Consider the following 27,219-nt stretch of genomic DNA (forward strand, 5'->3'; position numbering starts at 1 on the left):
TTGGTTGTCTGTCTCTAAGTGTAGCCCTGTGATAGACTGGTGACCTGTCCAGGGTGTCCCCTGCCTTCACCCTGAGTCTGCTGGGATAGACTCCAGTGACCCTAGTGAGGATTATGTGGCGTATAGATAATGGATAAATGGTTAAATCCCACTTGAACATTTCTGACTGAGAATAAATGATCTAGATAGGACCTTTTTGCCAGGTATTCTGTCATTTTTCTCAACACAAACAAGTATAAATGCCATCAAAATCAGATTTTCCTTCCTCTAAATAACCACAGACCAATATTGGTAATAAACAAAAAATAACAGAAATAGTGTGCCCTAATTATAACAAACAAATTGAAATGACTGGATTCTTCATCTTACAGCTGTGAGAAAAACATATTCCTCACTGTCAAGCGTTTAGTGAGTCCAGTGTGAGTCGACCATGATAAGGCATGTCCGGAGCAGATGGAGTTTAGAGCTATCACACACAGCGTTCGGATTTGCAGCCTTGAGACTTAATCGTCAAACCACGATTGCCATATCTATGGCTTATTGTTGGAAAGTCTTATCTTACCTGTTTGTCCAAACAAGCAGGGCTTCTTGGAGACCTCTTCACCCTGTTGATTACTTGCTCCTTTGTTTGGGGAGACTCTGAGAAGAGGAACAAGTGGGACAAATTAGAGCAAGAAATGACTCACATGCTATCATTTCAGAAAGAAACGCAAAGTGTAGAAAAACAAAAGTTTATGGAAGACACTTTTCTTCATTTTTACCTGCTGGCCTGGGTGGCACACTGTCATGCTGAATGCGATAGACCTTATACGGCTCAGTGATGTCCAGCTGGTTGCGTTCAGGAACCTCCTGGAAGTCTGTGCTTTTGTTAAGTGCACAGCGGAGACGGGTTTTCCACATGGTGGGATCGGCTTTATCCCTGCCCTCCCTGTATTTGCCCTTGTACACAGCCCAGGCCTGAAAATTAAAATTTGATATATGAGGTGCTTATTTAAAAATATACCAGTACAATTGGAAAAAACAAAACTAACATGAAAACAACTGGGAACTACATTGTGAACTACATGTATTTCACTGTACTTTATCAGAATTTATTAAATGGCAGTGTCATGGTTGCCTAAACTATATCTTCTTCTGATATTTAGTATCTTTACAAAGTCCATCCAGAGAAAACGTCAGGAGAGTAAGACAAACGTGTCATCGTGTCATGTTAGTTTAAGACAGAGGACATCAGTTTGCATTAAAAACATGGGTTCATCAGACTATTACTATTATTACTTGTTTCATGCACTAACACAAGTTTCACTGCGTTACCTTAAACTTCAGAAAATGAGATCAAATATTGGGCTTTGCAAGCATTTATTGTGTTTTTTTAGGATAAAACTGGCTTTCTGGTTTATTCTTATTATCACATTATTATAGTGATGACCTGAAAATACACTGACAACAAAATCTTTTTATTAAATATACTTAACAATAAAATATTAAATGACTATACGACATAAGACTGTTGCATTTAACACAAACCCATAAGGGAACGAAACTAACAGAAATGGAATCAAAACTGAAAGCCAGAATAGTCCAGTGAAGATCGCTTATTTGTAAGAGGTCAGCATTTACAGATTTTTAAAGCTCTATGACATTTGTGGGTGTTCCTGCTAATCCAAGAGCTGTAGGATAATGTTCTCAGCTCATAAAGGACAACCTTTCAGTGCATAAGGGTAAACTGGCATAAGATGCCCCCATTTAGAACAATAATTAATTTCTTTTACAATATATTTTTTAAATGCCAGTTTAAAAGAAAGATGGTTAATTAAACAAATATAGAAAGTACTCAAATTATAATTACAATTTAGTTATGATAAAACTAAGTGTAAAGTCTTCCCCCTGGAGTTATTTTGAAAGCGTTTTATTTATGCATGATTAGGTTTATTTCTAAATGCTAATATTTTTCTTACTTTAATTACAGCATAAATGTTAACTAACACATGCAGAAACTATTTTTTAAAACGGTTTGATTGTTGCAACTTAATTTAGAACTGATGGGCCTTGAACAAATCACAGTCAGAGAGATTCTAAACGTACCATGACTTTATTGTCACTGATATTTAAATTCCTTCCATAAAAATGATATCAAATCAGCAGAGACACTTCCAGGCCTACAAAATAAAAAATTCAAGCTAGCTCGTTAGCTAGTGCTACAGCAGGCTAATGTAGCATGACATTATTAGCTTAACACAGAGTCAACTTGATAGAATTGTAAACAAATAATTTTACATTTTTATTGCTGGTTAGCTATTATGTTACTGTAGTAGAAGAAAGTGTACTTTTTAAAAATATATATATTAAAAAAAATCTAACATTAGCAAAGCTAATACGTGAATGGCTTCACTTTAAAGTCCTCTTATGGTTTCACATATACATATTTATTTTATTTTATTCAAAATAATGCATACCTCTGCATATACCTGTTATGTAAACAGTGTAAAAAGATTGTTTATGTATATTCTTCTTTTAAAAAACATACAAAGGCTCATTTTGTACTGTCAAAAACTACATATGTGAATTCCTCACACCAGTAAATAGCTTTTATCAGTGTTTAAAGGTTAGCAAGGCTGCTAGCATCCAAGGCAGGAGCTAAAACAACAACTGACTTTATTCAGTGGTCAGGAGGGGAATTACGGTTTACCATACCTAATTACATCAGAACAGTGATGTTGTTAACCGCTTTAAGATTTATTTTTATTTGGTATTATTGTTGGATCACAACTCATGCAAGAGAGGCTTGCAAGACAGTTTGCAACGAAGACTTTTTTTGTTGTTGACATAGTTAAACATAATTATTACATATTGATATATTTTTGATAGTTTTTAAGCTGTTATTGTAAACAGGATTAAAACATTTACAAACGTGCTAAAACACCATTAGTTTCAGAGTGACCTAACAGACAGTGCGGACCTTGAACAGAGCTGCATCCTCCGTCTGCTTGTAGTCCTTCTTGGCTGCGTGTTTCCACGGGATCCTGAACATGGTTTTGTCCTCATCCTCCCAGCACAGTCCTTCATACCTCCCGCTGTCTATCTGAGCTACCAGCCACTCTTTCAGGTGCAACTTGGCTCCCTCTTCCATCTTCAACACATGCTGCGGTGTCGCAGGAACAAAACTGTTCTGTCAAACCTCAGACAGACATGTGCAAAATAGCCCCGAGCTCACTCTAACCACCTTGCAGACGGGAAAGAAAACACAAAAAGTGCTGCCCGCGTTGTAATATGATGTTAAGCACAGTAAAAACCGGCCTAATTACCCAAGTAAGCATACAAATTGTAGACAAACAAGTCTCACCGCAAAAAAAATTAAATGCAGAAGTCGCACCTAAGATCTGCGCTCTTACAAGCGAAAGCGAAAGTTTAGGAGCTCATTTGATACTTTCGGTTTCCCCCCCAGTAGCTCGCTGAGATACAGAGAAAGTTTAACCTTTTCTAAGGAAGGTGCATCAGTTGTGGGGGGGAGGAGGTGAGAAAAACTGCATTAACGCGAGAAGAATGCAAAACTATGTTGCAAATGATGTGGGTTTTATTTATGTAAGAGGCAATCTGACGTTGAAAAATGGAGCAAAACTTCATCCAGACTTGTTAAAACGTGGCAACTTTACTGAATCAGAGTCGATGTTGTTTAGTCTACAAAACTGCCAAATTAAAAAAAATGTTGCTTTCTTAATTGGGAAATTCTCATTTTCCCCCACTGATGCATAGTCAGTTTTCAGTAACAGGACAGAATCAAGAAGCATTAATCACATTAACCAGAATAAACACACATACACACACACACACACACACACACACACACACACACACACACACACACCACAGTCATACCGAAACATTCATGTGAAAATGAAAGTGTGCAAGTGTATAGGTTTTTTTTTTATTTCCCAGAGGCCACTACCCTGATCTTTGTGTTTCATGTTGGTGACTGAAGCCAACTCTTCAGTTTATGATACTGAAAGGCTCAACAAAAATGCAAAGTTCACTTTGATAAGAGATGTAAAGAAGACTATAATGATTAAAAGACAGTTTTAGTTTCCCTCAGCAGGGGGCAGTGTAGGTCTGACCATTACCACAAAGTGACTGAAACAAACATCTGGGCACCAGATTATAAATAAAATGAATATGGTGGATGGAGATTGATGCAAAAACTTTTTGTTCTGTTAATAAAATTTAAGGCTCATATATTAAAGTGCCATCAGTTAAGGATTTGATCTATTACAGCTAGTTGCTCACCCACTTACTGCTGGTCTTGGTGACTGTACAGGAAACAGTGGGATGACACAAAAATCTACACATGCAGCCACACTGAACTCACTTCAACCTTTTCATGCTTCCATTGTCAGGCCTGCATTTTGCCAGTTATTGTATCAGCAAACATCCACCCACAGTGGAGTAAGTCGTCGCAATCTGAAACTTCGGCCTGCTTCAACCTTCTGTCTCTTCAACAAACTCTCATTTATGTGTGAGGCTTTTACGAACAACTAATAATGTGAAATTGTGGACAAGGAATCATTTCCATTTTTGTTGTTGTTGTTGGATACTTCGTGCCACTCTTACACCACCACTGATGTATGCAAAAACATCATTCTTGTTGTTAAAGTTCAACGCTCAGACGTTAAAGTATATACAACAGGGCCCGAGGTTGATAGCTAGACTCTTCTATTCTCTTCTGTTCTGTTCTATTCATTACCAAACTCTGTTCAATCTGCTGATTCCCTCTCAGTCTTTAAGAAAAGACTAAAGACCCAGCTCTTCACTGAACACCTTTGCACTTGACAGACTGAAAACAAATAAACAAACAAAGAAAAAATAAAATCCTATTGCCTCCCACACAGCCTGCTAATGGCATCAACGCCCTATCACACTTGAATCTGATCTATGGCACTTATCTAGGTTGTTTTCTCCTGACTAGATCCTTGCTTGTGTTGTATCTGCTCTCAGATGTATGTCGCTTTAGGTAAAAGCGTCTGCTAAATGAAATTGCAGAATTGTAGAATTGTACCTGATTCGTTACAGTTTACAATTACTTTTACTTATTGGTGAGATAACAGGAAACTGTTCAGGTGCTGGAAACAGTGGGGTCGCAAAAACACTACATACGCAGTCTCAGTGAACTTCCTGACTTCCACTGTCAACCTTGCAAGTCATTCCGTTACCAAGTCAACTCATGCACCCATAGTTTCAGCCCTCGTTCCTTCAGTCATACTCTAATTATTGTGAGACTGTTTCACAGATAGTAGAGTCATTCCACCTCAATTTCTTTTTCTTTTTAAAGTTCCCATCTCACATATTAGTCCAATTTTTTTTTCTGTGCATACATATGCTAGTTAGTAACGTGTGAAAAATGTGGTTTCAGATGTTGTAAGGCGTCGATTTTTGCATCATTTTCTTCGCACCAATCTGTGGAGCAGTGTTTGAAGTGCCACAACTTGAGAATAATGTAGATAGAGTCTTGAAATTTTGACGGCTCATTGACATGTACATATGGTCTTCACTGGTACAATCCTGCTTTGACACAACAACACATACCAGTTATATCATGGTGTAAATTTGTTTTTAAAAAATACAGCGCAAAAATCAACATGACCGCACCTTTTTAACTCAAAAACTAATGTTACCTTAGAAACCCGATTGTACACAAGGTCAACTCAGTTAATATTCAACACTTTAAAAAAAAATCTGTCAAATTGAAAATGGTCAGGCATCCAGCAGCTAATAGTAAAGCTAATCATGCCACATTTCTAAATTTCCTTTTATTTCTAGTCTTTAGGAAAGCTCATCTCATGTTGGAGTGTAAGCCGAGATCCATCATATAACAACCATCCTTAGAGGGTTTGACCTTTTAAACTGCAACAACCCACTGCAGCATAATTTCCAGTCTTTTTCAGACATAGGTGTTAATTTATATAAATCTGTGTCCGTTTAAAATTTTAGATATTTTTTTACACTTTATCTTTCCTCAACCATTTCAGCACACGCTTTCAAAATGAGGACCTGTGCAACAATACCACAAATTTCTGACTCAGAAATTACCGCACAGTTCAATTAGCATCTCTTTGATGCGGCGTCCAAGTGTTTTTTTTTTTTGAAAAATCTGAAACGAATCCCTCTCATGCAATCGTACACAGTGTTTAGCTCTAAAAGGCTTTACAGCGTGGTAAACAAAAAGACACAGAACCTCCCACGCGCTGCTATGTATGTTGTTCTCGCTATATAATGCCCGTGTCAAATACTCGGCAAGCTGTTTTATTCATACAGCACATTTCATTACACCTAAAGCTCAATGTGCTTCACAGAAACATTCACTCGCTCAAAGACATAAAAGAACCCACATCCACCTCACAGACGTAAACCACAAGCGCGCTCACAGTTACTAAGCCTGAGAAGTTTCCAGTTTGCTGTTGAGTAGGCAGTCACTTGCTACAGAACTCAGGTCAGCAGGTAAAAGAAGAAGCAACAATCAAAGCAAATATTTGTGTGGGAACTTGTAAGAAAGTGCAATACCAGCATGCGCCCTCTTCTAACTTGGCAATCATATACGTGTGCTTCTCATCCAGATTAAACAATACATCAGAAGGTGGCTTTGTTGCTTTTCTCCCAGTTTATTGTACCAGTTCAGCAGTAAAACATAGTTGCGACATTGGAGCCCACTGTTGAACAGATTAGCCAGCTCTCAATAAATAGACCTTTTAAATATGAAAGATTGTATTACAGCAGAGAAATATAAACCTGAAAATGTCGAGCACATAGAACAAGATGCTTCCTACAAAGCTTCCCCTCTTCTCGCTCTCTTTCTTCGCTCTCTCTGACAGCTCAGTTATTTGTTGCTAGAAAAATGGGTCAGGTTTATGAGGCAAACAGAGGTGTGCCGAGTTTGCACTCAGTGCTCGTGTCAAAGTAGTTTTCTGTCAACTTTCTTCTCGTTTCCTTGAGTGTACTATCCCGAGAAAGAAAACGGGGCAGCATTACATACAGGAAAAAAAAAAAAAAAAAAAAAAACACAAATCCAAGTGACATTTCAGGAAATAAATACACTTGCTTTGTTTGAAAAAAATATTTACACAGTATTGTACATAGAAGAAATACAAATTCCATCCCCGTTTCTCAGCCTCATATATATATATCTATGTATGTGTGTATGTGCATTTGTATGTGTGTGTGTGTTGCAACAACTCTGCCTAATGGCATCGTCCTCCCCTGCAGGACAATGCGTGCCGCCACACTGCAAAAACTGCTCAAGGAAAAGCTCAAAGAATGCGACAAAGAGCTCGAGCCATTGAGTGTCTGTGAGGGAAGACCCCTGATCCTCAAAGGTGCCACCTTACAACAAGGACCCAAAGGATCTGCTGCTTACGTCCCAGTGCCACATAGGGGTCGTGTCCATGTCCCGTTTTGTCGGCAAAAGGGCGGCCGACACAATACTAGGCAGGTGGTTTTAATGTTGTGGCTGACTGGTGCATCTACAGGAAAAGAATCAACTACAATAATTATAAAAATTATTGAAATAAACAAAAGATTGTCGACTGAATGAATATACAGTACAATCACTGCTTTAAATGTCTTGTATACACAGTAGAAAGCACAAACGTGAGTGCATGTATGTGCGCTCTTGCGGCGAGACGTCTTAAATTGGTTCAGCTTTAGGTTTGGCCACACAAAACAACACTAACTTCAGGAAAACTTAGAAAAATGAAACAAGAGCTCATTCCACACAGGAAGCTGTCCCGGATTCTCGGAAAACATCCATAAAATTCACATACTACATTTTGCAATCCGTTCTTGACGTTTCAAATGACAGCAAAGGGGGGAAAAGCCCTCATGAGTGTGTGCGTACGCATGTGTCCGTGTGAAGACAGTCTTAGTGGCAGCCACAAGCTCTGACCACCATGTTGCGGTATTTCTTGAGGATGACGTTGGAGCTGTCATCGAAGTAGAGCACAGAGATTGCGTGGAGCTGTGTGGGGGCGCAGCAAGGCTTAGGGACTGTCTCTGGGTTGATGAAATGAACCTGGGAAGATCGGGAGGAAGTCAGATGTTAAGCTCAACGTGAACACTGACAACAGGTATGCATCACAAAACTACTGCGGAAAAGAATTTGTTGTGTGTCACATCAGTGCCAAATTACTGATGACAGTTTACACTAAAACACAGTCCACAGCTCTTTTGAATGATTAGACACAGTAGTTCCAACAGCAGCCGCATTGTCTTGACGTTTGATGAGATGATTAGACTCTAAAACATCACTGCTGCAGTTTTTTTGTTCTCTGGTTTCATGGTTACTCACAAGGGTTTGCACAATGGCATGGTTTGTGGCGTTCATGTAGGAGTTCAGCGGGAAGGCACACTCTCCCTCGCAGTAATATGCTGCATATCCTTCTGGAGCGATGATCCAGTCCTTGAAAGCGAAGGAGACGGAGAGAAATTCAGGTTGGCTAATCGGATTTTCTCTCAGCTCTAAGTGTTGTCTACAGATCCTAGTGTGCCTACGCATCATGCTACACATACGAGGTGTGTCAGAAAAGTTCCAGGACTGGTGTCACAACAGATATATTTCAAACCCAAACTACAAGTTTTCCCCTTCAGACAATCAACCAGCGCGTCTATAACGAGATCCTGTGGTGTTTGCTTCGTTCAGTGCAGGAGAAGAGGCGAGAGCTGTGGTAGGATAAGTCGAGGCTGCTTCACCATGACAACGCGCCCGTTCACAATGCCCTGAGCATCCGACAGTTCCTGGCTGGAGCAACCTCCCTACTCACCCGACCTGGCTCCATGGGATTTTTTTCCTCTTCCCCAAGCTCAAGGGGGTCATCAAGGGGACCCATTTTGAAGACGTGGACGACATCAAGATGGCTGTGACGATGGAGCTGCGGAAGATCCCGGGAGAATCCTTCCAGGAGTGCATGGCAGCGTGGCAGAGAAGGCTGGGAAAGTACTCCAGGGGGATTACTTTGAAGGGGAAAACTTGTAGTTTGTAGCTTGGATTAGAAATATCTCTTTTGTGAAACCAGTCCTGAAACTTTTCTGACAGAGTTTGGACATCCTGTATGTTGGCAGTGGAGGGGGGGAGCTCATCCAATAGGTGGATTTCCAGTTTTATCAACTGCAAGCTTTTCTCACCTCGCTTATATCAAATGAACATGAAACAGACACAGTTCAGAGTGAATTTAGTGAGCACGTTGAACTAAAGCTGTAAAAGTGAGGTGGAAATGAAACCCTTGAGTATTTGTGGGGTTCTGCTATGTCATTCATCAGGATTCTGGGATGAGACTAGAGACTAACAAAACAGTCTCTGGTGTAGACGTCTTTTGGGCCAAGCGGCTTTGGCGACCTGAAAGAAGAACTGTTTCCATACCTGCCACCCCAAGTCTCGGAAACTGACGTAGAGCTCATGCTTCTTACACGCCTGCTTCTGATCAGTACTGCTGTTTTCTGAGGAGCACACAGAGAAAAAGAAAGATTCTAATTCAGCACAAGTGCTATTATCCTATTCAGCTACAGGAGAAACTATTTACTGCAGTCAGATTCCAATTACTCAGCGGTGATAAAGAACAGACCTAAACACAGCCAATGTGCTCATACAAAACATTAACATTTCAACAATGAGGGAAATCACCTCCAGATACAGCAGCAGTTTGGTAACAGTTTCAAATGAACGGGCCACCCTGCTTAGAGGTCACTCTGCGGGGCTTAAGAGTTTCCAGTGGATGAGAAAGAGGTGCACGATGTGTAGCCTCACCACATTTTTCATAACTCAAGATTTGATGTTTTCTCTCTCCAGCCTTCACTCATTTCAACATTTTTTTTGTGTTCAGTGTGTGTTCATGTGTCCAAGAAGAATTGTCTGTTTTCTATCCAATGGCATCTCTCTCTCTCTTCCTTTGCTGACCTCTGGGGCTCTGTGGTACACATTAGTCCCCTGAAAGCGGTTCACACTGGAAATGATCATGAGCGACTGCTTCTCATCAGCCAATTAAAGACCAAATGGTATCCAAAGTTCCAAACAGGCCCATTTGGCCCATGTGTCGTGGCCCCGGTTGCCCCACAGCACACCGCAGATGTGTTCTGCCATAAAAGCCTGCACTGCCTTACCTCCATGCAGGGAACTTGGCCCCAACTGCTCTGTAATGCTTGTGTAAATAAACAAAGACAGCAGAGGGATATTTGAAGCTCAAGCATTACAGTCTAATGTTTCAGTGCTTCACATAAACACATCCCTCTCACACCTCCAAAACAAAGGCCCTCAATATGCACTGCATGTTTTGTCTTGCAGGAATCACATCAGTTCCAGTGACATATTGTTGTATTTTGGTGTATGTGTGTGAGCATGCTGTATGTGTTGGCCCTTTTACTATGAAAATAAAGAGAATTGCCTCATATGGACCGGCCAGTATCAGTCATCTGTGTCCCATTCCATGAATTCCTCACAGCCCAAACAAAAGACAGATTAAACTAGAGCTTAGCCCAACACAACAGCATAAATCAGCGCTGAATATATATACAGCACACACTCTTTCTATGTTTACCTGCAACATTGGCCACTCTGAGTGCCTCTTGGCTCTTTGCCCCTTTGGAGCGGTTGGAGTTCCGTTGTTTGGCCCCCCCTGACGCCGAGCGGATGCTTCGCAGGTGCACCTCAGTGGCTTTGAAGAAGGCCACCATGAAGGGCTGTTTATTCTGAGGCCCACTGCGACCAATCAGGCCTGCCACACGAGGATTGATACTCTCTCCTGTGCAGGGTGACAGAGAGAACAACACCACAGGTGTTGGCATGTCAAAAAAAATCCAGATTATATTTAAACAGGGAAGTGTATAAATGAGAACAGTTGAGATTTAGAAATGAAATAAATGTGCGCCTGTGCTTCAAGTTTGTTTTGCATGTGGGTGGTCCTTTTCCTAACCAAAACCATTTTTGTCGTGTCTGTAATCCTACATTCAGTTTTACAAATGATATTTTCTTTTGTGAATTCCTTTCCTTTTTTTTCTCATCCCTTCTCCACTTCTGAAATGCCAAGAACAAATGCAGCTCCGAACATCAAAGCCTCTCTCCTTATGTTTGTCTGTGTGGGTGTGTTTGTGCATGCGCGTGTGCATGCGATCCAGCAGTGTCTGTCTTGTTCTCACACAGAAGAATGTGTGTCTGATCACCGTTCGGTGGTAAATCAAGGCTTCTGGTCGCTGCTGGCGACGGGACGTCCCATGTGCCTGTCTGTACACGCTCACCCATAACCCTTCATAAACGATCCAACGTACACACACACACAGACGCTCATAGATGCACTCCTCCCACAACTTGAAAGCAATACAGTGTCTTTTTTCCTCACCTAACATGTAACATCCTGCCATCCTGTGAGAGATAATATTCTCAAACACGCTCTTGCACTGTACGCTGTTTGTTGATAAAGTTTTCCACTGACAAACATTTACGCCTCATGATGACAAACTCCTGCTGTGATGTTATCCTTAGTGTAACGCAGTGTATTTTCTGCATGGCTGCTAATGATGCTGAGGGCATGACGGATGATGATGGTGATGAATGACTAATGATGAATGAGATGCAGGGTTTGATTATCTTTGCTGTGTACACACAAAGAACAAACCATCTGATTTTACAGCTATGACGTATCGTAGGCTCATGCATGGTACGTATAGTAAACGGTCCACTCACTCCTGCATCGTGTCTTTTTAACCTTAGGTACTACAAAGTGTTCTACAACGTCTTTCTCATTCACCTAATCACACACACACACACACTTGGCACTTGGAACTCCTTCATCTTAGACTGCTTTAACTACTGCACCTACTTCAACTGAAACAGATACAGTGCCTTGAAAATCCTTGGATGTTCTCTGCTTTTATTGCTTTTCAACATTGAATCATGGTCACTTTAATTTGGCTTTTTTTGAAAAGAACTTACAAAAATAGATTCATTCATGGCAGCATGAAAACCAATTTCTATAGAGAAATGTCGATTTAAAAAAAAATACAAATCGTCAAATAAGTGATTTCGTAAGTACTTGCCCTCTTTAAAGTGAGTCATCTAATTCAACACAGGTGCGGCCAATTCATGCTAGAAGTCAAACACTTAATGAAATGGAGATCATCTGAGTGCAGCGTGTACTCCTGGCTATAACTCCCACATGTAGACAAAAGAACACTCCAAACCACCCTGTGAAAAGGTTATTAAAATGCAAAAGTCAGGGGATGAACACAAGGACAGTCCAAGTCAGCGACTATCCCTTGGTGTACAGTTAAATCCATCATTTAGAAATGGAAGGAATATGTATAAATCTGCCTAAAACAAGCCGTCTTCAAAAACTGAGTGACCCTGCAAGAAAGAGAGTAATGAGGGAGGCCACCAAGACACCTATGACTCTTCTAAAATAGTTCACAGGCTTTAGCATCTGAGACAGGAGACATTGTTCATACAGCGACCATTGGTCTTCCCCTGTCAGAGCTTGATAGAAGAGTGGCAAAGAGAAAGTGAAACAACAGTGACTTCTAAAAAAAAAAAAAAAGCTCATATGAAATTTAGAGTTTGCCAGAAGTCATGTGTCAGACTCTGGAAGTCAGCTTTAAGAAGATTCTTTGGGCTGATGAGACCACAATTGAGCTTTTTGGATATCGGACCAGAGGCAACGTTTGGCAGACACTAAACTCTGCACATCATCACAAACACACCATCCCTACTGCGAAGCATGGTGGTGGCAGCATCATAACGCGGGGAGGCTTCTCAGCAGCAGGCCCTGAAAGGCTTGTAAAGGTAGAAGATAAAAATAATGCAGCAATGCTGTCATTGTAGCCAAAGGTTGTATCTACTAAATACTGACTTAAAAGTAAATATTTCTGCAATCACTGAATTTGCATGAAAAATTTTAAACAACTGATTTTACTTTCTAGAACTCTGTTTTCACTTTAACATGAAAGAGTCCTGTCTTTGAATAATTTTTTGCCAAAAAGATTATATTGATCATGATTTAATGTTAAAAAGCACTAAAAGAGGCAAACTTCCAAGGTAGGTAAATACTTTTTATAGCACTGTATTCATGCATTTAGGTCAAAACGACACTTACAACACTGCCATTATGGTATATTTAATATGATTACGATTAACCACTATGAACACATCTGCACAACTGTACAGCAACCCTGCATTAATCTTACATTTGTGAACCTTTTAATCGCATCGGAAGGGTGGTTTTAATTCATGTCTATGTTCATTTTTCTGTTTTTATAGCTGTCTATTTCTATGCAAAACAAGTCACACCTGTAACATTGTTGTCAGTGACCGATGTGCCAGGAAATACACTGACATGAGCGAAACTCACCATTTGTGCTCTCCAGGGCCAGCTGAAGGCCCAAGTTTCTGCCAGGGTTCAGGACCCAGTGGTTACTGGTGGCCGTCACGTCAAATACCAACCAGCCCTCCTCTGCTGCCCAGATCACCCTTGAGTCCAGCAGGAACAGGTCTGACTCCCTGGAGGGGACACAGAAGACACTTAAAAGTTAGATAGGAAGATGCACAATTAAAGCGAGATAGATCAAAATCACATGAAAGAGTGTAAAGCTAAGCGACCGAAGCAGGGAGCAAAGTAATGGAGTGGAGAGAGAGTCAGAGGAGTGTAACGGAGTGAAACAAAGAGAGAGATGGAGCAAGACAGAGAGTGAAGGAGGGAGGTGGGGAGGGCTCCAGATGGTGAGGCCCAGGGGAACACTTCATTTTCTTAATTGACAATAATGGCTTTATAAACGACCGGTCCTTTCATACACTACACACAGTCCATCACTGGCTGGAATTTTGTGGGAGAGCCAGAAAGCCAAAGAGAGAAAGAAGAGCAAAAACACACACATACACACACAGCTGCAAAAAAAAGGAAAAGACTGTGTGAAAAGCAGTGAGCGAAGTAGTGCATATCCAAGTCAGTCTTATTGTCCAGCAGTGAACTCTGGATTTTCTACTCTTTCACCATTGGAGACTTAATTCTCTTGTTCTTCATGTGGCCATTCATGTATCCCGACCTATTTTCTGACTGGGCAGATAGTGTGTCACAGAGCCCTGGTTCATTCATGTACCCAGGCCTGTCTCTGGCAGAGGAATAAATGACTGTGTTGTTCCCGCTGGACAACAGAAACCTTCAGGAGGGGTTAAAGAGAGCAGGACATGGGCCATTCCAGAGTTACACACACCTTCAGGACGGCCAAGACCAATCGCAAAAAAGAAGGCGTGTCAAAGTATATGAAGAGAGCATTCCAGATGATGAAGATGAGATGAACTGCTTTGGTGATGTTTAATTATTTTATTTACTGTCTAGTTTATAAAATATCAGAAAAGTGTGAAAAGAGGCTACCAGAAATTCACCGACTCCAGGGTGATGCCAGGAACTTTTTTTGCTTTTTTAAAATATCAATCCAAAACTATCCAAAAAAGAACAACAGGTGTTTTTTTACAAATATGCCAAAAAAAATAACCACCATTACATGATGAATACCAGTTTTTTTCCTAAGATGATTAATATCTGCTGTAAAAGGGCTTTTTAAAATAAACCAAAAATGTGGAATTTCTTTCATCTAAGAAAAAGGAACCAAGTCATTCTTCTTGATAAATAACTAATAGTCTACAGCCACACTAGCATCACAGCAGTCCTTTGAGCTAAATCATCAGCAAACTGACATGTTCACATTCACCATCTCAGCTGAATAGGAAGTACAGCTGAGGTTGATGGCAACGCAATTAACTCTAAAAGTATTTGGCCTTAAACCTACGTACTAGACAAGTTAGAAATTTGATCTGATGATGACACCAGATGAAAAACGAAATGATCACTTAAGGGAATTCAGTTTATCCTGAAGGGAAATTCAACAGTAATCAGTTCAACATTTGCTGAGAAATTTTACTGAAAACCAAAGATGTCAGCCCTTATGGTGGTCTTTAATAGCCAGACTGTCTGGTTGCACCTCATGATCACTCTGCTATAGGGGGAAAAAAACACATTCTGGCTTATTTGTATTTCTTTAAATTGATCACAGTCTGAGCCCAGGATGCAGCAACTGTGTCCCCTAAACAAAAAGTTATGATGGTCAATGTCATTAAAATGACCTATCCACCACAAAAGTCTAGTAGGGCTTCTAATTGTAGCAAATGCATTAACAATACATGGTCAATGGCAAGCTTATACTCCTGGTCTACACCTGGTGAGTCAGGCTAACCTCACAGGAGTGCCAGAAGAAAAATTAGAGGATCACCAAAGCACCTCCTTCTTCATGATTGTCTGTAAAAATGTCACAGAAATCCATCCAATTATCTGGACTAAAGTGGTGGACCAACTGGCTAACTGACCAGGTCGCTGACATTGCCATCCAGAGGGGCCACACCGCTGATAAAAATGCTTGTCAGTTGACAACCATTTCAGTACTATTCCACACACAGTCATTATTTTGCATCATGAGTGTTGTTTTAACAAGTTCCAAGCTCACCTGTCAGAGTGTTCCTCCAACACCTGATAGACACTGATACGGAACGTCTCGTTATCGTAACGTTCGTGGATGAAGTCTTTATATATACGAAACTCAGCAGCAGTGACCGCCTCGCCCTCAGGGATTCGTGACAGATCGAACCTGAACTCTCGATGATGCCGCCGCACTGGTAGGAACTCCTTGTCGTGCTCCACTGCAACAAAACAGACAACATAAAAGGAAATGTAAAATGCATCCTGAGACAATGTTTTCTTTTCGCACAAGCTATATTTTTATCCTTTACCAGCAGAGATACAACATTTCCACAGCAGAAAGAGAGGGCTACTGTGACTTTACATGAAACGAAGAAGCTGTTTTTGTGGTACTGAGTTGCGTCTTTGAGGGAAACAAAACACATGTTTGCAAAGGAGGCAGTGAACTAATGTGTTTTTTTCCTGCTTAAATGTTCTACAATTTATTCTTCCTCTACAGTCCATCAAGCTCAGTTGTTAGCGAGGAGCTGACACAGCTTGTCAGACTCGACGTCGGTCCCAGATTTAAACACGTCTGTAGATATGCAGTACACATGTTGGGTTATGATTGAAACATTCATGAGGACTAGCACTGGAAGAAATGCATCTGGCGAACACTGGGCCATGATAGAAAGATGCGGGTAGAACCTGACAGCTTTATGAGCCTCCTTTCTTCCCCCTCTCTTCCCTTCATAGCCCCAGAGAGTCATCCAGTCTGCCCTTCATCTGGTTCTCATGAGCTTGGGGCTCCATGTTTGGTGTACCCTATCCCCACCCCCTCCTCTCTCCCATCCACACATCCTAGCTTTTCAACCCCTCCTGTACCTACAGGACTTGCCCCCCTCCCGACCTTACTCTTCTCATTTCCCAGCAGGACAACCCAGAGGTCAGCGCCTTGTATCTCTTCATCTCCTGGATCTTCCCCCATCAACATCTTTATCGACTGTCAAACAGACCCCCCATTCGGTTATGTATCCATACATACACAAATAAATGCATCAAAGTACACAAACTAAATGACTTATAAAACTTTTAAAAGCACTACATTATTGAACTAGATCCAATGGACATTTTCAATCTTGTACTGCTTCTGTTTCTTGTACTATGGAATGCTGTAACAATGAATTAATTCAGGCAGAAAATAACTGACAATACTTTAAATGAAAGATCAGTTAAGTCATTTATAAGCACCATTTTCTTCCTTGTTCCCCCCTGACACTTATATGTCCAAAGAATTAATGAATGACATGAAGCAACAGCAACAGTATAGACACAGTGATTCTATGAGCTAAATGCTAACATGGTAACAAGTTATAGGTCAACCTTTAATATTATTCAATTAGGAATCCCTTTAGATAATTAATCCTGAAGAGGACATTTAATTTCCAAACTGTTAATGCAAATGTCAACCTCAGAGTGGTACAAAAGGAACAGTTAAAAGATCACCAATCAACACATAAGGATTTATCCTGTGGGGACCATGAACATCCAAAAAAAAAAAGAAAAATACAAATTTAAGTCAATCCAAACTAGTAGCTGAGGTGTTACAGTTTGTCCCAAAGTGGTAGAGAGGCTGACTAACAGGCTGACTGAGTCATTCCTACAGCTTTGGCACGAGCAAAGCATTGACCAATGAAATCAATGATGAAAACAATCCTTTACTTAAAGATATCAACCACGGGCCTCTGCAAGGCTGAGTCAAAGTTAAACAACAGAACGAAAACCTTTTCTAGCAGCCCTTCTTGCTCTCATCCTCAGCAGCCATCCATCCATCATTGGTATTTAACATTTTTATTTTATCAAAGTCAACTGCCTCCGTCTTTTCTACACAACTTGGGCGGGGGGAAAAAAGCAAAGTTCCAGGATGTACACTTTGCCAAACTATTATCACATTTACATATGTTCAACACAGTTCCACTCAAAGAAAATGTATAACTGTTTGCTGAAGTGGCTAAACTTACTTCTTTTGACAAAAATCTACAAAATGTGCAATTTGCCCAGGGGTGTGCATACTTTTTAACAGACAAATGCGAATGTTAGTGCACAGTGATGTAGATCTTATGTACATTTCACTAGATGACAAGTGCAGTGTTATTTCCCAGTAGAATCTCATCCCTACATCCCCTTTCGTTGGTTAAACACAGTTGCTTAAGGACAGTGAAGGACGCTGCTCCCATTAGATGGCCTACCTTTATGCTCCTTTGCCCTTCATCTTGTATATGCCCAGACTGAGCTGCTCTGAAAACAATGCAATTCAAGAGTGGATTCCTGCATTCCTTTACCCAGCCCCACTCATTTAATAGCTTTTTTTAATCTACCTGCCCAGTCTCTGTCAACACTTGTGCCAGTCCAACACTGCCAGTCACTCCATCAGTCAGGGTTTTCCTTGAGCCTCTAAGTCGCCCTTTCCAACATTACACTGTGCGTTAACAATACATACATTCTACTCAGTCTAAACCTCATGGGAGTTATCAGTTGGCTTTCACGGCTGCACCTGCGGCTCACCTCACACTCACGCTGTAAGGTAACCCAACAGTTTTGGCTTGTCACCCCTAAAAAGAAAGCAATGCGTGCTTGCGACCTGTCTCTTGAGTTTATGGTCCTGGTTGCGTGCATAAGCTATAAAGAATTCAACCAAGTACTGTTTTTCCCTCTCGGATTGCTTTTTTTTGAAGGATTTATAGAGGCCTAAGGAGGTAAAAGTGTCAAATATATCAAAATATATCAAATAATCCAAATGATTTGTGTAACAGGAATACAGATGTTTATATGCGATTAATCTTATTCCTTTTTATTCCTTTAGTCATCTAGTATCAGGTTGTAAAATACTAAGTCTGGCCAGTACCTCCGGAAAAATGCCTTTCACAACAAGACATGTTCTCTTTTTAAAAGAGAAATAGAACAATGAAAGGAGTACCATTTTAATGTTATTATCCATCCAGAAAACAATTGCTTCATGTATTTTTGGTACTGTCTTACACATTATACACACTTTATTCTTCTTAGCTCAAGGACCCGCTTATTCTTCCACTGCTCAGGGGACTTCTCCCTCCTCCTGTAGCCCAGTGCAGGTGCACTCCCTCTGGGGAGAAAAGCCAGACCTGTTCCTGAGCCTGTGGAGCAGCCGCCCGCCCCTTTACTGTAAAAGCTCTTCATCTTTTCTTATGAGAACAGCTGGGTGCTGCTGTAAAACTCCCACACTAACTATTTCTCTCGCATCACATTTCATCTCTTCACTGTGTTAATTTCATCTCATGTACAATTTGAAAGAAAAACAGAGCAGCATGTAGAAGGTAGCTAAAGCTTCTGCCATGATTCTGCCTTTGTCTTTCCGTTTCATTCTCTCACAGGCCATAACGGCAGCATGGCAGTCATTAGATGAGGGGAAGAGGCACAGTTAAAGCCAAGTGGGTGCATTTATGATTTCCTCTGGGAGGAAGCGAGTAGCCATCGCCCCACCTGTGTTGCAAACACACACACATACACCACAAACATGGCAAACACACCCATCTGAGCCCTTCATTCTGAGTAGCTAACGTCCAGATTGGTTTTTAGCTCTTCACACGGACACACACACACACACATACACACACTCTTGTGCATATACACAACTACTACAAAGTATTGCCTGTGAAGTGAACGGTCCTGTGCGTCACAGAACGGTAACACAATCATTATGGGTTTCTGTAATCCATAATTAGAGATGCAACAACGCACATACACACACACACACACGCACACACACGCAAAGAGACAAACACACAAGCGCACAAACACATACAAAGTGAGCTGCTTTTATCATTCGGTCTGACGTCTCATTCGCTTCTTCTGCAAACGCTGATGATGCACGGTCACCCCACATCGTTTGACTGAAGCGGGCCACACACATGCACAGCAGCACACGACACAGATGGCAGGATGACAGTGACTCCTCAGTCCTCCGGGTCTACTGAGCACCTGGCAACCAGAGGGTTAACAAAAGAACACTATGTTTCAAGATTAATGCTTGCAGCTTCCTTATTATGTTCTCTACTAGAGAGAGTCTGCACCTGCTTAAAGCCAAAAAAAAAAAACTTGGTTCTTTTCCCGAAAAATACTCAACAGTTGAAAGAATAATTCCGGCAACACATATATTATACTCGATCCACAATGGCTTAAACCTACAGCCAAAGCCTCATACAGCTCATTCCACTGCGCCATATGCTTACTGGAAGAAAAAACACACATCTTGAGCCACATCTTTATAGTGGATAGCATGTTTCTTTATTATTGTGAATGCAGCCACTGTAGTTTACTGTGAACCAATGCTACTAATCGTTAATTGACGCCTGTTTGACAAACATTTACCAAAACTATAGCCTTGTACAACTTTTGGGGACTTTTTAAAAACATGTATTTGTGACACATCTTTTAAATGTACATCATCAAACAATCTATGGTAGACAAGGCAAGACAGTAACGAGAGATGGACTGTTGGCTTTCACCACTTCAAAATAATAATACTGCATATTACCAGCCTGATCTTTTAACCCCTTGTCTGCCCTTCCTGTATGTCCCTCTCTTTCTTCTTTCCCTTTTCCATCTCCTCTCCCTCCTCTCTGTGGCTCCTGCTGCGCCTGCGGACCTCAGACACTTCTACGACACCTCTGGCTTCTGAGCAGCAGCAGACAGATCTGACGGCTCGCATTAGCCCAAGTGTCTGTTCGCCACCTTCACACCCCGTAGTCCTGCCTTGTGCGCTTCCGCTTCCCGGCGGGAGGGCAGGAGGGGAGGGGGGTCTCACCCCTGGCACCGCTCTCACTTCTCTCAACCGACAGCTTAAGCTTCGCCCCCCTCCCATCCCAACCTTATGCTCCCTTGAGTTAACCAACACTATCTGCACCTTCTTCTACCTCCATATAGAGCTCATTAACAACACACCTGGCATACCCCCCCCAAACAAGAACCCAGTCGGACAAATCAGATCACTTTATAGCAGAGGGTTGAGGACTGTAACGTTGCATTGAATCGTGAAAATTTGTCCCTTTTTTTTCCCCACATCCAACAAATGTTTTCTACACAGGACTGGAAGCAAGTAAGTCATAGTTTCCGTAAGCTAAAAGGAGACGGGTGAAGAAAAGCGGAGCGCAAGGAAGGGGTAGATTGCTCAAGATGTTTATCCTATAAAGAGTAAAGAGAGCTTGATCTCTTGGGTACAGAGTGACTACCCACAGTAGGGCGATTACCACGTTAGGAAACATCCTGCCCACTGGCGACTACTGATGACATCATGCTGGCGTGATGTATTTATACTGCTGTAGGGCCTGACAGCACCGGCTCCCTGGGAAAGGGTCAGAGAAGTTTCATGCTATAACTTACGCACACTTAACGATCATTAACTTGCCGCAGCATGTGTGTGTGTGTGTGTGTGTTTGTGCACACAGTCCCAAACACATGCCTTTGAGCCTGTGCACAAGCAACCACAGGAAGAAGAGTCTTTACATTTAAGACTTGCGGTCAAACCGAACCTTTCTGGGATTTCTAGCTTGAAGGCCATCGAGGGGTTGAGATTATATGCACAGCAGCTTTGCTGACCTCTTAATCTCGCTCTCGCTGCAGCCATCAAACATTGCTTGCCCTCCACACCCATAAACTGTAGTGCTGGGTTCCACCACATGCTTCGCTGGGCATCATGGACCAGAGATTTATACTGGATATGTAACAGCCTGGAACCGACATGTATCTGACTGCAAAACCTCTCTTGGACTCTCTTTCTCGCTAACCTCTACTGGTAAAGCCGTGCGGGTAGTTCAAAAGAATAGTCTGACATTTCAGAAGTACGCTTATTTATTTTCTGATGCAGAGTCAGATGGGAAGATCAATACCACTCTTACGTCTATCTGATAAATATAGTAGCTGAGCTTGACTGGCTCTGTGCAAAGCTGACAAAATCCTTTACGAACACTCTTAAGTTCACCAATTTTATCTTGTTTGTTTAATTCTCCATTCCTGGATTCTTCATCTAAACAAAATAAGGTGTAAAAGCAACAGTTTGCAGAGGCTTATGTGCCAAACAACCTCTCCAGCTGAGGTTACAGCTCCATGTCAACTCCCACATAACACAACGCCCCATAAAAAAAAAAAAAAAACCTTGATCTGTCATTTTTAAACTTTAGCTTTTTTTGCAAGAGCGCTTGTAGGTGGATTCTGTTCCCTACAGCTCGACGAGGTGCTTCTCTCTGTTTCCAGTCTTTGAGGTAAGTTAGTTCGCTGCTGGCGGAAGTTTAATAATTCAGAGTAACATTGATCATCTTTTCAAACTCTAAATAAGACAGAGAATAAATGCATTTCTTCAAAACTATTCTTTAATTTTGCAAAAGGCTGTGACATCTACGAGATGTCTGCTGCCATATTAGTTCGATGGAAGAGTGCATGTGATGCTCAGTACAGCTAAAAAGTCTTTTTAGTATCTGTGTTACTTGAAATGACACAGACCCTCAGGTACAGTTTTGTCAGCGGTATTAGTAGAGAGTGAGAAAATATCAAATTTTATATTCCTATTTTTCTTGTGTTCAATTACAAATTGGCAAATCCCGTCTTTAAACTGAAGTGTCCACACAGTGACAGTTTTGCAGGACAAATTGAGTCATCTTGAATATTGGAACTTAGACATCAACATGTTTCCTTAGAAGTCTGTCAAGACAGATTGTATATTAGTGTGAGGCAACAGTGACAACAAAGCAACCACCTCCTAAATCACGCACAGCCATTGTTGTGTGGTTTGATATAATGTGTTGAGAGACGGGGATGAAAGGGTGTGGAGCGATCTGTGCCGAGCAGCCAGGGATCTCTCCGTGCTCGTGTCACTGGAACCATCTGCACTTCCTCTTAACTGCAGGATTAAACAGCTCACAGACGTGGAACCGCAGCCATTCAGCTTCCCCCACTCACTCACTCGCTCTTCCCCTCATCCCCTTGTTTTTTATGTTCTTTAATTTTGTGGCCACAGGGGCCACACCCTCCTCATCCAGCCAAGCCACCTCTTATTATAGACCTCAGGAAAATTCGCATACAATGGGCACATTGGCACGAGCCAACGAAACTTTTTTTTTTTTTTTTTTTCATAATTATCTCCTGCATCCCTGTGCAGCATCTTGTGCACACATGATGGGCACATTGGCACCCTGACTTTAACAGCTTGTTGTTTATTTTGTTTAATCACAGCTCATTCCTTTTTAAAATAAACAAAATAGCTGCGGAGGAAACACGAGGGGGAAACACAGCTGCACACTTGCCTAGATAAATAGAGACCTACAGCCAGTTCATACTCCACACTGCACAGACGCAATATTTCATCACTTATCAGAAAAAACCACTTGCGTACAGTTGTTGCTCGGCTTTTACAAGCTTTGATTTGGCCGTGGAAGCCTGGTGAGGAATCTGGTCAGTATTACGGGCTTCCGCTAACGCAGTCTTCCGCTTGGAGAGCTAACACGTATTACACAGTGCAGCTGGTGACTGGGCAGGGCAGGTGGCTCTAAAATAGTGTTTTACTATGCACAAACACACACATAACCGCTCTGACACGAAGGTTCTCGAGCACACGATGTTCCCACAAGAAAAAGAGAATAAAGAAAGAATTGCCTTAAATAAATGCATGTCATCTATCTGTGATCCGTCTTTCCCCCCCTCTCCTCTCCTCTCATTTCATTCCCCCCCTGCCCTGTCAGTGCCCCAGTACCAAGCAAAGAGTGTTGTATTTGTTTTTGCAGCAGTGGAGCTATTGGTCCCAGGATCTCTGGCTGTGCTCTGGCCCACATCTGCCCTCTCAGCTTCACTGCTTGGTACCCGCCGTCATGGAAGTGCAGGGGAGTCTCAGATGCTGTAGGTCACTGATAAGGCAAGGCCAAAAAAAAAAAGCCCAGATGATAGAAAAGTGGCTAAATGAGTGGAAATATCACCGTTCTGTTACAATATTTATATTTATGCAGTTCACTTTACTGAATGCGTTATTACCCTTTTAAGCTGTTCCGCCTTTTATCTGAAAAGCGAATTATGTCGGTTGCTGCAAAAAATGGAGAAAAGGTGCAGGGCGAGAGAGGGAACTTTGCACAAAAGCTACAATGAGCCCAACATTCCTGGCGATGAAGGAGGTCCGTCCATCATTGAAGCCGAGCGAGAACGCCCGCTGCTTAGTACATCTGGGCTGTTTGACCACTCGCCACATTGTCAAGTCCACCTGCAGTGCGTTTCATCATCTCTCCCAGCAAGTACCTTATCTTGGCCAAGCGCAAAGAGGCTCTGCTATGTACATCCAGATGTCATTCTGGACCCCTGAGTTCAACAGGTGAATCTGAGAGACAATAAAATGGAAAGAAAATGAATTTTCCACGATCTCGCCCGCTGTGCGCTTTGTAATGCTGCCTGAAGTTTATGAGAGGAGAGATTATGTGTGTCCGTTTGTAGTCCATTACTTACAAACCGACCGATTTAATGCATTGGATCGTATAAGAAATTTACCTGGCGGGAAGGCAGGGCCTATCTCTACCAACTGCTACATTCCACTGCTTCTGCTCACTCCCTGTGCAGCAGAAGGCAATAAAACATGCACTCAATAACACTAATTAGCTCCAGAAACATTCCTTTTGGGCAAAAAAGAAAAAGAAAAAGTGAACATGAGTTTCTCCCAGTACTAGCCTGCATGTAGATACACATGCATGTGCTTTTAGTCCAGCGGGGTTGTACACAGAAGCGATTACATAAATCTGCAAGAGGAAGAAAGGCGTACTAACGGTGTCAAGGACAGGCTGCATGCGCGGAGGAAAGACTGGGCTTCAACACATACTTTACGGGGCAGATGTTTTTTTTTGTGTGTGTCTTGTCAGAGGCCAGTGAGAAAAACAGCTTCTGGCATGAGATGGAAAGACAGGGACGAACAAATTCATCAGTTTACGACTAAGTGCAAAAAACTACAAATGTGTGCGTACGTATGAGAGAGAAGCAGTGAGAAATGAATGAGAGAGAAAGGGAATGCTGTGTTTTGGGTTCAGAGAAGGTGTGTGTGTGTGTGTGTAGGCATGTGTGTATGTGAGAGAAAGAGAGGTGGGGAGTGGAAAAACATACAAAAGAACTTGAGAAAGTGTTGAAATGTTTTATGTCTGGGAGCACAGGAGATTTAAACCTCTGGTGGTGAGGGCCAGAGCAGGAGGTTGGAGACTAAACACCACACGACACTACTGGGACCATATGATAACTAACTAATTAAAACTAGGAGGCCAGTGCTGATAATCAATACTGTTGGTTCAAGGGGGGGGCAGGCTGGGAAATTTGGTATCAGATGATCCAGTATGGAGGGGACAGAGTTGAGAATGGGCCAGGCGTGATGGTGGAGGCTGAGTTGAGGGGACTTGTTGGACTCTGAAAAAAGATAAAGTTTCTCTGCACAGCTGCTTTGGCCTGCAGACACAGGGAAACATCTGTATTAACCTCAGCACCACAGGCAGCCCACTGTGGAGAGGAATGCAAGGAGCAATGGAGACAAGGGCGGGGAGAGAATGAATGTGAGATATGAGCATTTGTTTAAAAAGAAAAAGGAACGACACCGGAGCTCCTCACTGGAAATTACATGAGCAGACTACTATCAGCCGTAAAATTAGAGCCGAGCGCCTCGAGTGCAACCGTGGCGTGACACAACTGCTTCCGAGCGTGAGTTTGTGAGCTGGTGACACAATACTGTCTGAACGCCAAAGCCTTTAATACATCCCAACTAATTTGCCAGTTAGACATTTCTTCCCTCCTCTGCTCTCCATTATGTTGCTATTAACACACAGTATGAAGCAGAAAGAACTGGCAGATAAAGTGCGCGGCCGCCCCTATGGAAGCAGACGGAAGGGCCGCGAACGGCGCAAGGGCCAGGTGGTGCTCTGTCAGGTCACCAAGGTAACACGGAGGATAATTACCTGCTAGTGCACTGACTCACTCAGCACGCCAAGTCTGTACGATACCTCTGATCACAGCCCCAACTCACTAGTTAAATATAAGCATAGCTTTAACGTGACACACGATCCTACACGAAAGCTGCTCACCGGCTGCGTCACGTGAGACAGTCGCTATCCAGAGTTTGCATATTGCAGCAGTGAGAGAAAGAAAGCAAAAAAGAGTTGTGTTTGTTTACTGCTTTTAAACTCTGTTTAGTGAGATGTGTCACATCTGGTGCTGATTAACAGCAGCAAAGCAGTGACCAATTAAATGCACTCTGGTAGCACATGTTTTTCAGTGGCTTGATAGTTGTTCGCTTTTTACATGCTTTTACTTGGTAGCGGCACACATTCTGAGCATCCAGGCTGATTTACATGATTACTGTTACGCATGCATACGTTCATTAGTTCAGGTTTAAGCTACTGAAAAAGCTACAACAGCTTTACGTAAATAAAAATCTGTATGGACAAAAAGACACATATAAACATGCGCTAATTCACATTCACACTAGAGTTGGTGGATTTCATCTGCTTACTAGTTACAATGACAATACATATCATTATATAGTAAATGAATACAGGATGACATAATCCTATCAAATCTATGTGTCAGGAAACAAACAAGGCCCCTTTTTTAATATGTGTAACACTTTTAATTAATTCTCTAAATGTTGGACTACTTGTTACAGCTTTGGCTTATTGGCAGCATTTTTTATTGTCAACAAATCTCATTAAAAAAAAAAAAAAAAAATATTAATGAATTGGTCCCACAAGCAAGTGCGAGGCCAAAGTCTGATTTACTTTTTCCTCTGTGCCATAAACCGCAGTTGCTGTCTGAAAACTATCTAAAATACGTCAGCGAGCCGCATGCTGTTCGTTCATTACGGTGAATGTAATTTTAGGAAATTACTCAACTCTAAAAAAATGAAACTATGTATTTGTCAAGCTGATTAACATCTTCAACTGGAGCCAGTGAGCATGAGGCTTGGTGGCACCGACTGGGTAGGGAATTCAGAAAGTATTAAAAGACAGATTAGATCTTTGGGATTTGTTGACAATTAGAAAAACATAAAGTCAGTCTTATCCTCAACATAGAACAATAATATGATAAGACCGTATCATCATCGTATAAATTTGCTGGATAAACCATTACATCGAATTACAGCCTCAGTGCAGAATTGTCTCTTTAACACACGCTCTCACGAGGCTACATTCATCCATGCAGGATTGCATGAGAACAGGGAAAATAAGGAAGCCGTGACTAATGCACCTCATGATAACATCTTACAGTAAAAGACTATAACCTCCCCCTCCTCCCACACACGCAAGCACAGGTGACGATGTTGTTTCTCTTTCAGTCATCCAGGATGCAAATAGCAGACATCCAAGTCACAGTTCTTTCCTTCCCTGTGGCCGAGGAAGGTGTCAGTGGGCATTTCAGGTTGAACATTATGAGAGTTTGGCAGGTTGAGTATGACGGCAGTGTGTGAGAGTTCAACTTGAACTGAACTGAACTGTAGCTCGGCACAGGCCAACGTAGTGGGCAAAAGCCCTGGAAGTTGTGGTTTGTTATGGAGGAAATGCCTTTATTCACAGTGGCTGAGCTAATGCTGCCAGAGACCAAAGGGGTGACATTAAATAATTATAGATAGATAGATAGATAGATAGATAGATAGATAGATAGATAGATAGATAGATAGATAGATAGATAGATAGATAGATAGATAGATAGA

General features: G+C 41.7%; 2 protein-coding genes across 3 annotated transcripts in view; both read right to left on the bottom strand.

Annotated features, from left to right (window-relative positions):
- The window catches only part of irf10 (interferon regulatory factor 10), a 9,119-nt gene extending 5,731 nt beyond the window's left edge, over positions 1-3,388 (bottom strand). The window contains exons 1-3 of one of the 2 annotated variants that reach the window (XM_008300003.1): positions 2,960-3,388; positions 762-957; positions 563-639 (exon numbers count right to left, since the gene is read on the bottom strand). In XM_008300003.1, coding sequence (XP_008298225.1) covers positions 563-639; positions 762-957; positions 2,960-3,130 — 444 coding nt within the window. In that variant the 5' untranslated portion in view covers positions 3,131-3,388. The remainder of the gene's footprint in view (positions 1-562; positions 640-761; positions 958-2,959) is intronic. The other variant, XM_008300002.1, reaches the window with a different exon arrangement.
- Positions 3,389-6,630: 3,242 nt separating this feature from the next.
- bmp7b (bone morphogenetic protein 7b) overlaps positions 6,631-27,219 on the bottom strand; it is a 24,165-nt gene continuing 3,576 nt past the window's right edge. The window contains exons 2-7 of the mRNA XM_008300009.1: positions 15,520-15,712; positions 13,374-13,522; positions 10,572-10,775; positions 9,401-9,477; positions 8,333-8,443; positions 6,631-8,056 (exon numbers count right to left, since the gene is read on the bottom strand). Coding sequence (XP_008298231.1) covers positions 7,907-8,056; positions 8,333-8,443; positions 9,401-9,477; positions 10,572-10,775; positions 13,374-13,522; positions 15,520-15,712 — 884 coding nt within the window. The 3' untranslated portion in view covers positions 6,631-7,906. The remainder of the gene's footprint in view (positions 8,057-8,332; positions 8,444-9,400; positions 9,478-10,571; positions 10,776-13,373; positions 13,523-15,519; positions 15,713-27,219) is intronic.

The sequence above is a fragment of the Stegastes partitus genome, unplaced genomic scaffold, assembly GCF_000690725.1.
Source record: "Stegastes partitus isolate 25-593 unplaced genomic scaffold, Stegastes_partitus-1.0.2 Scaffold1487, whole genome shotgun sequence".
NCBI classification, from domain to species: Eukaryota; Metazoa; Chordata; class Actinopteri; family Pomacentridae; genus Stegastes; species Stegastes partitus.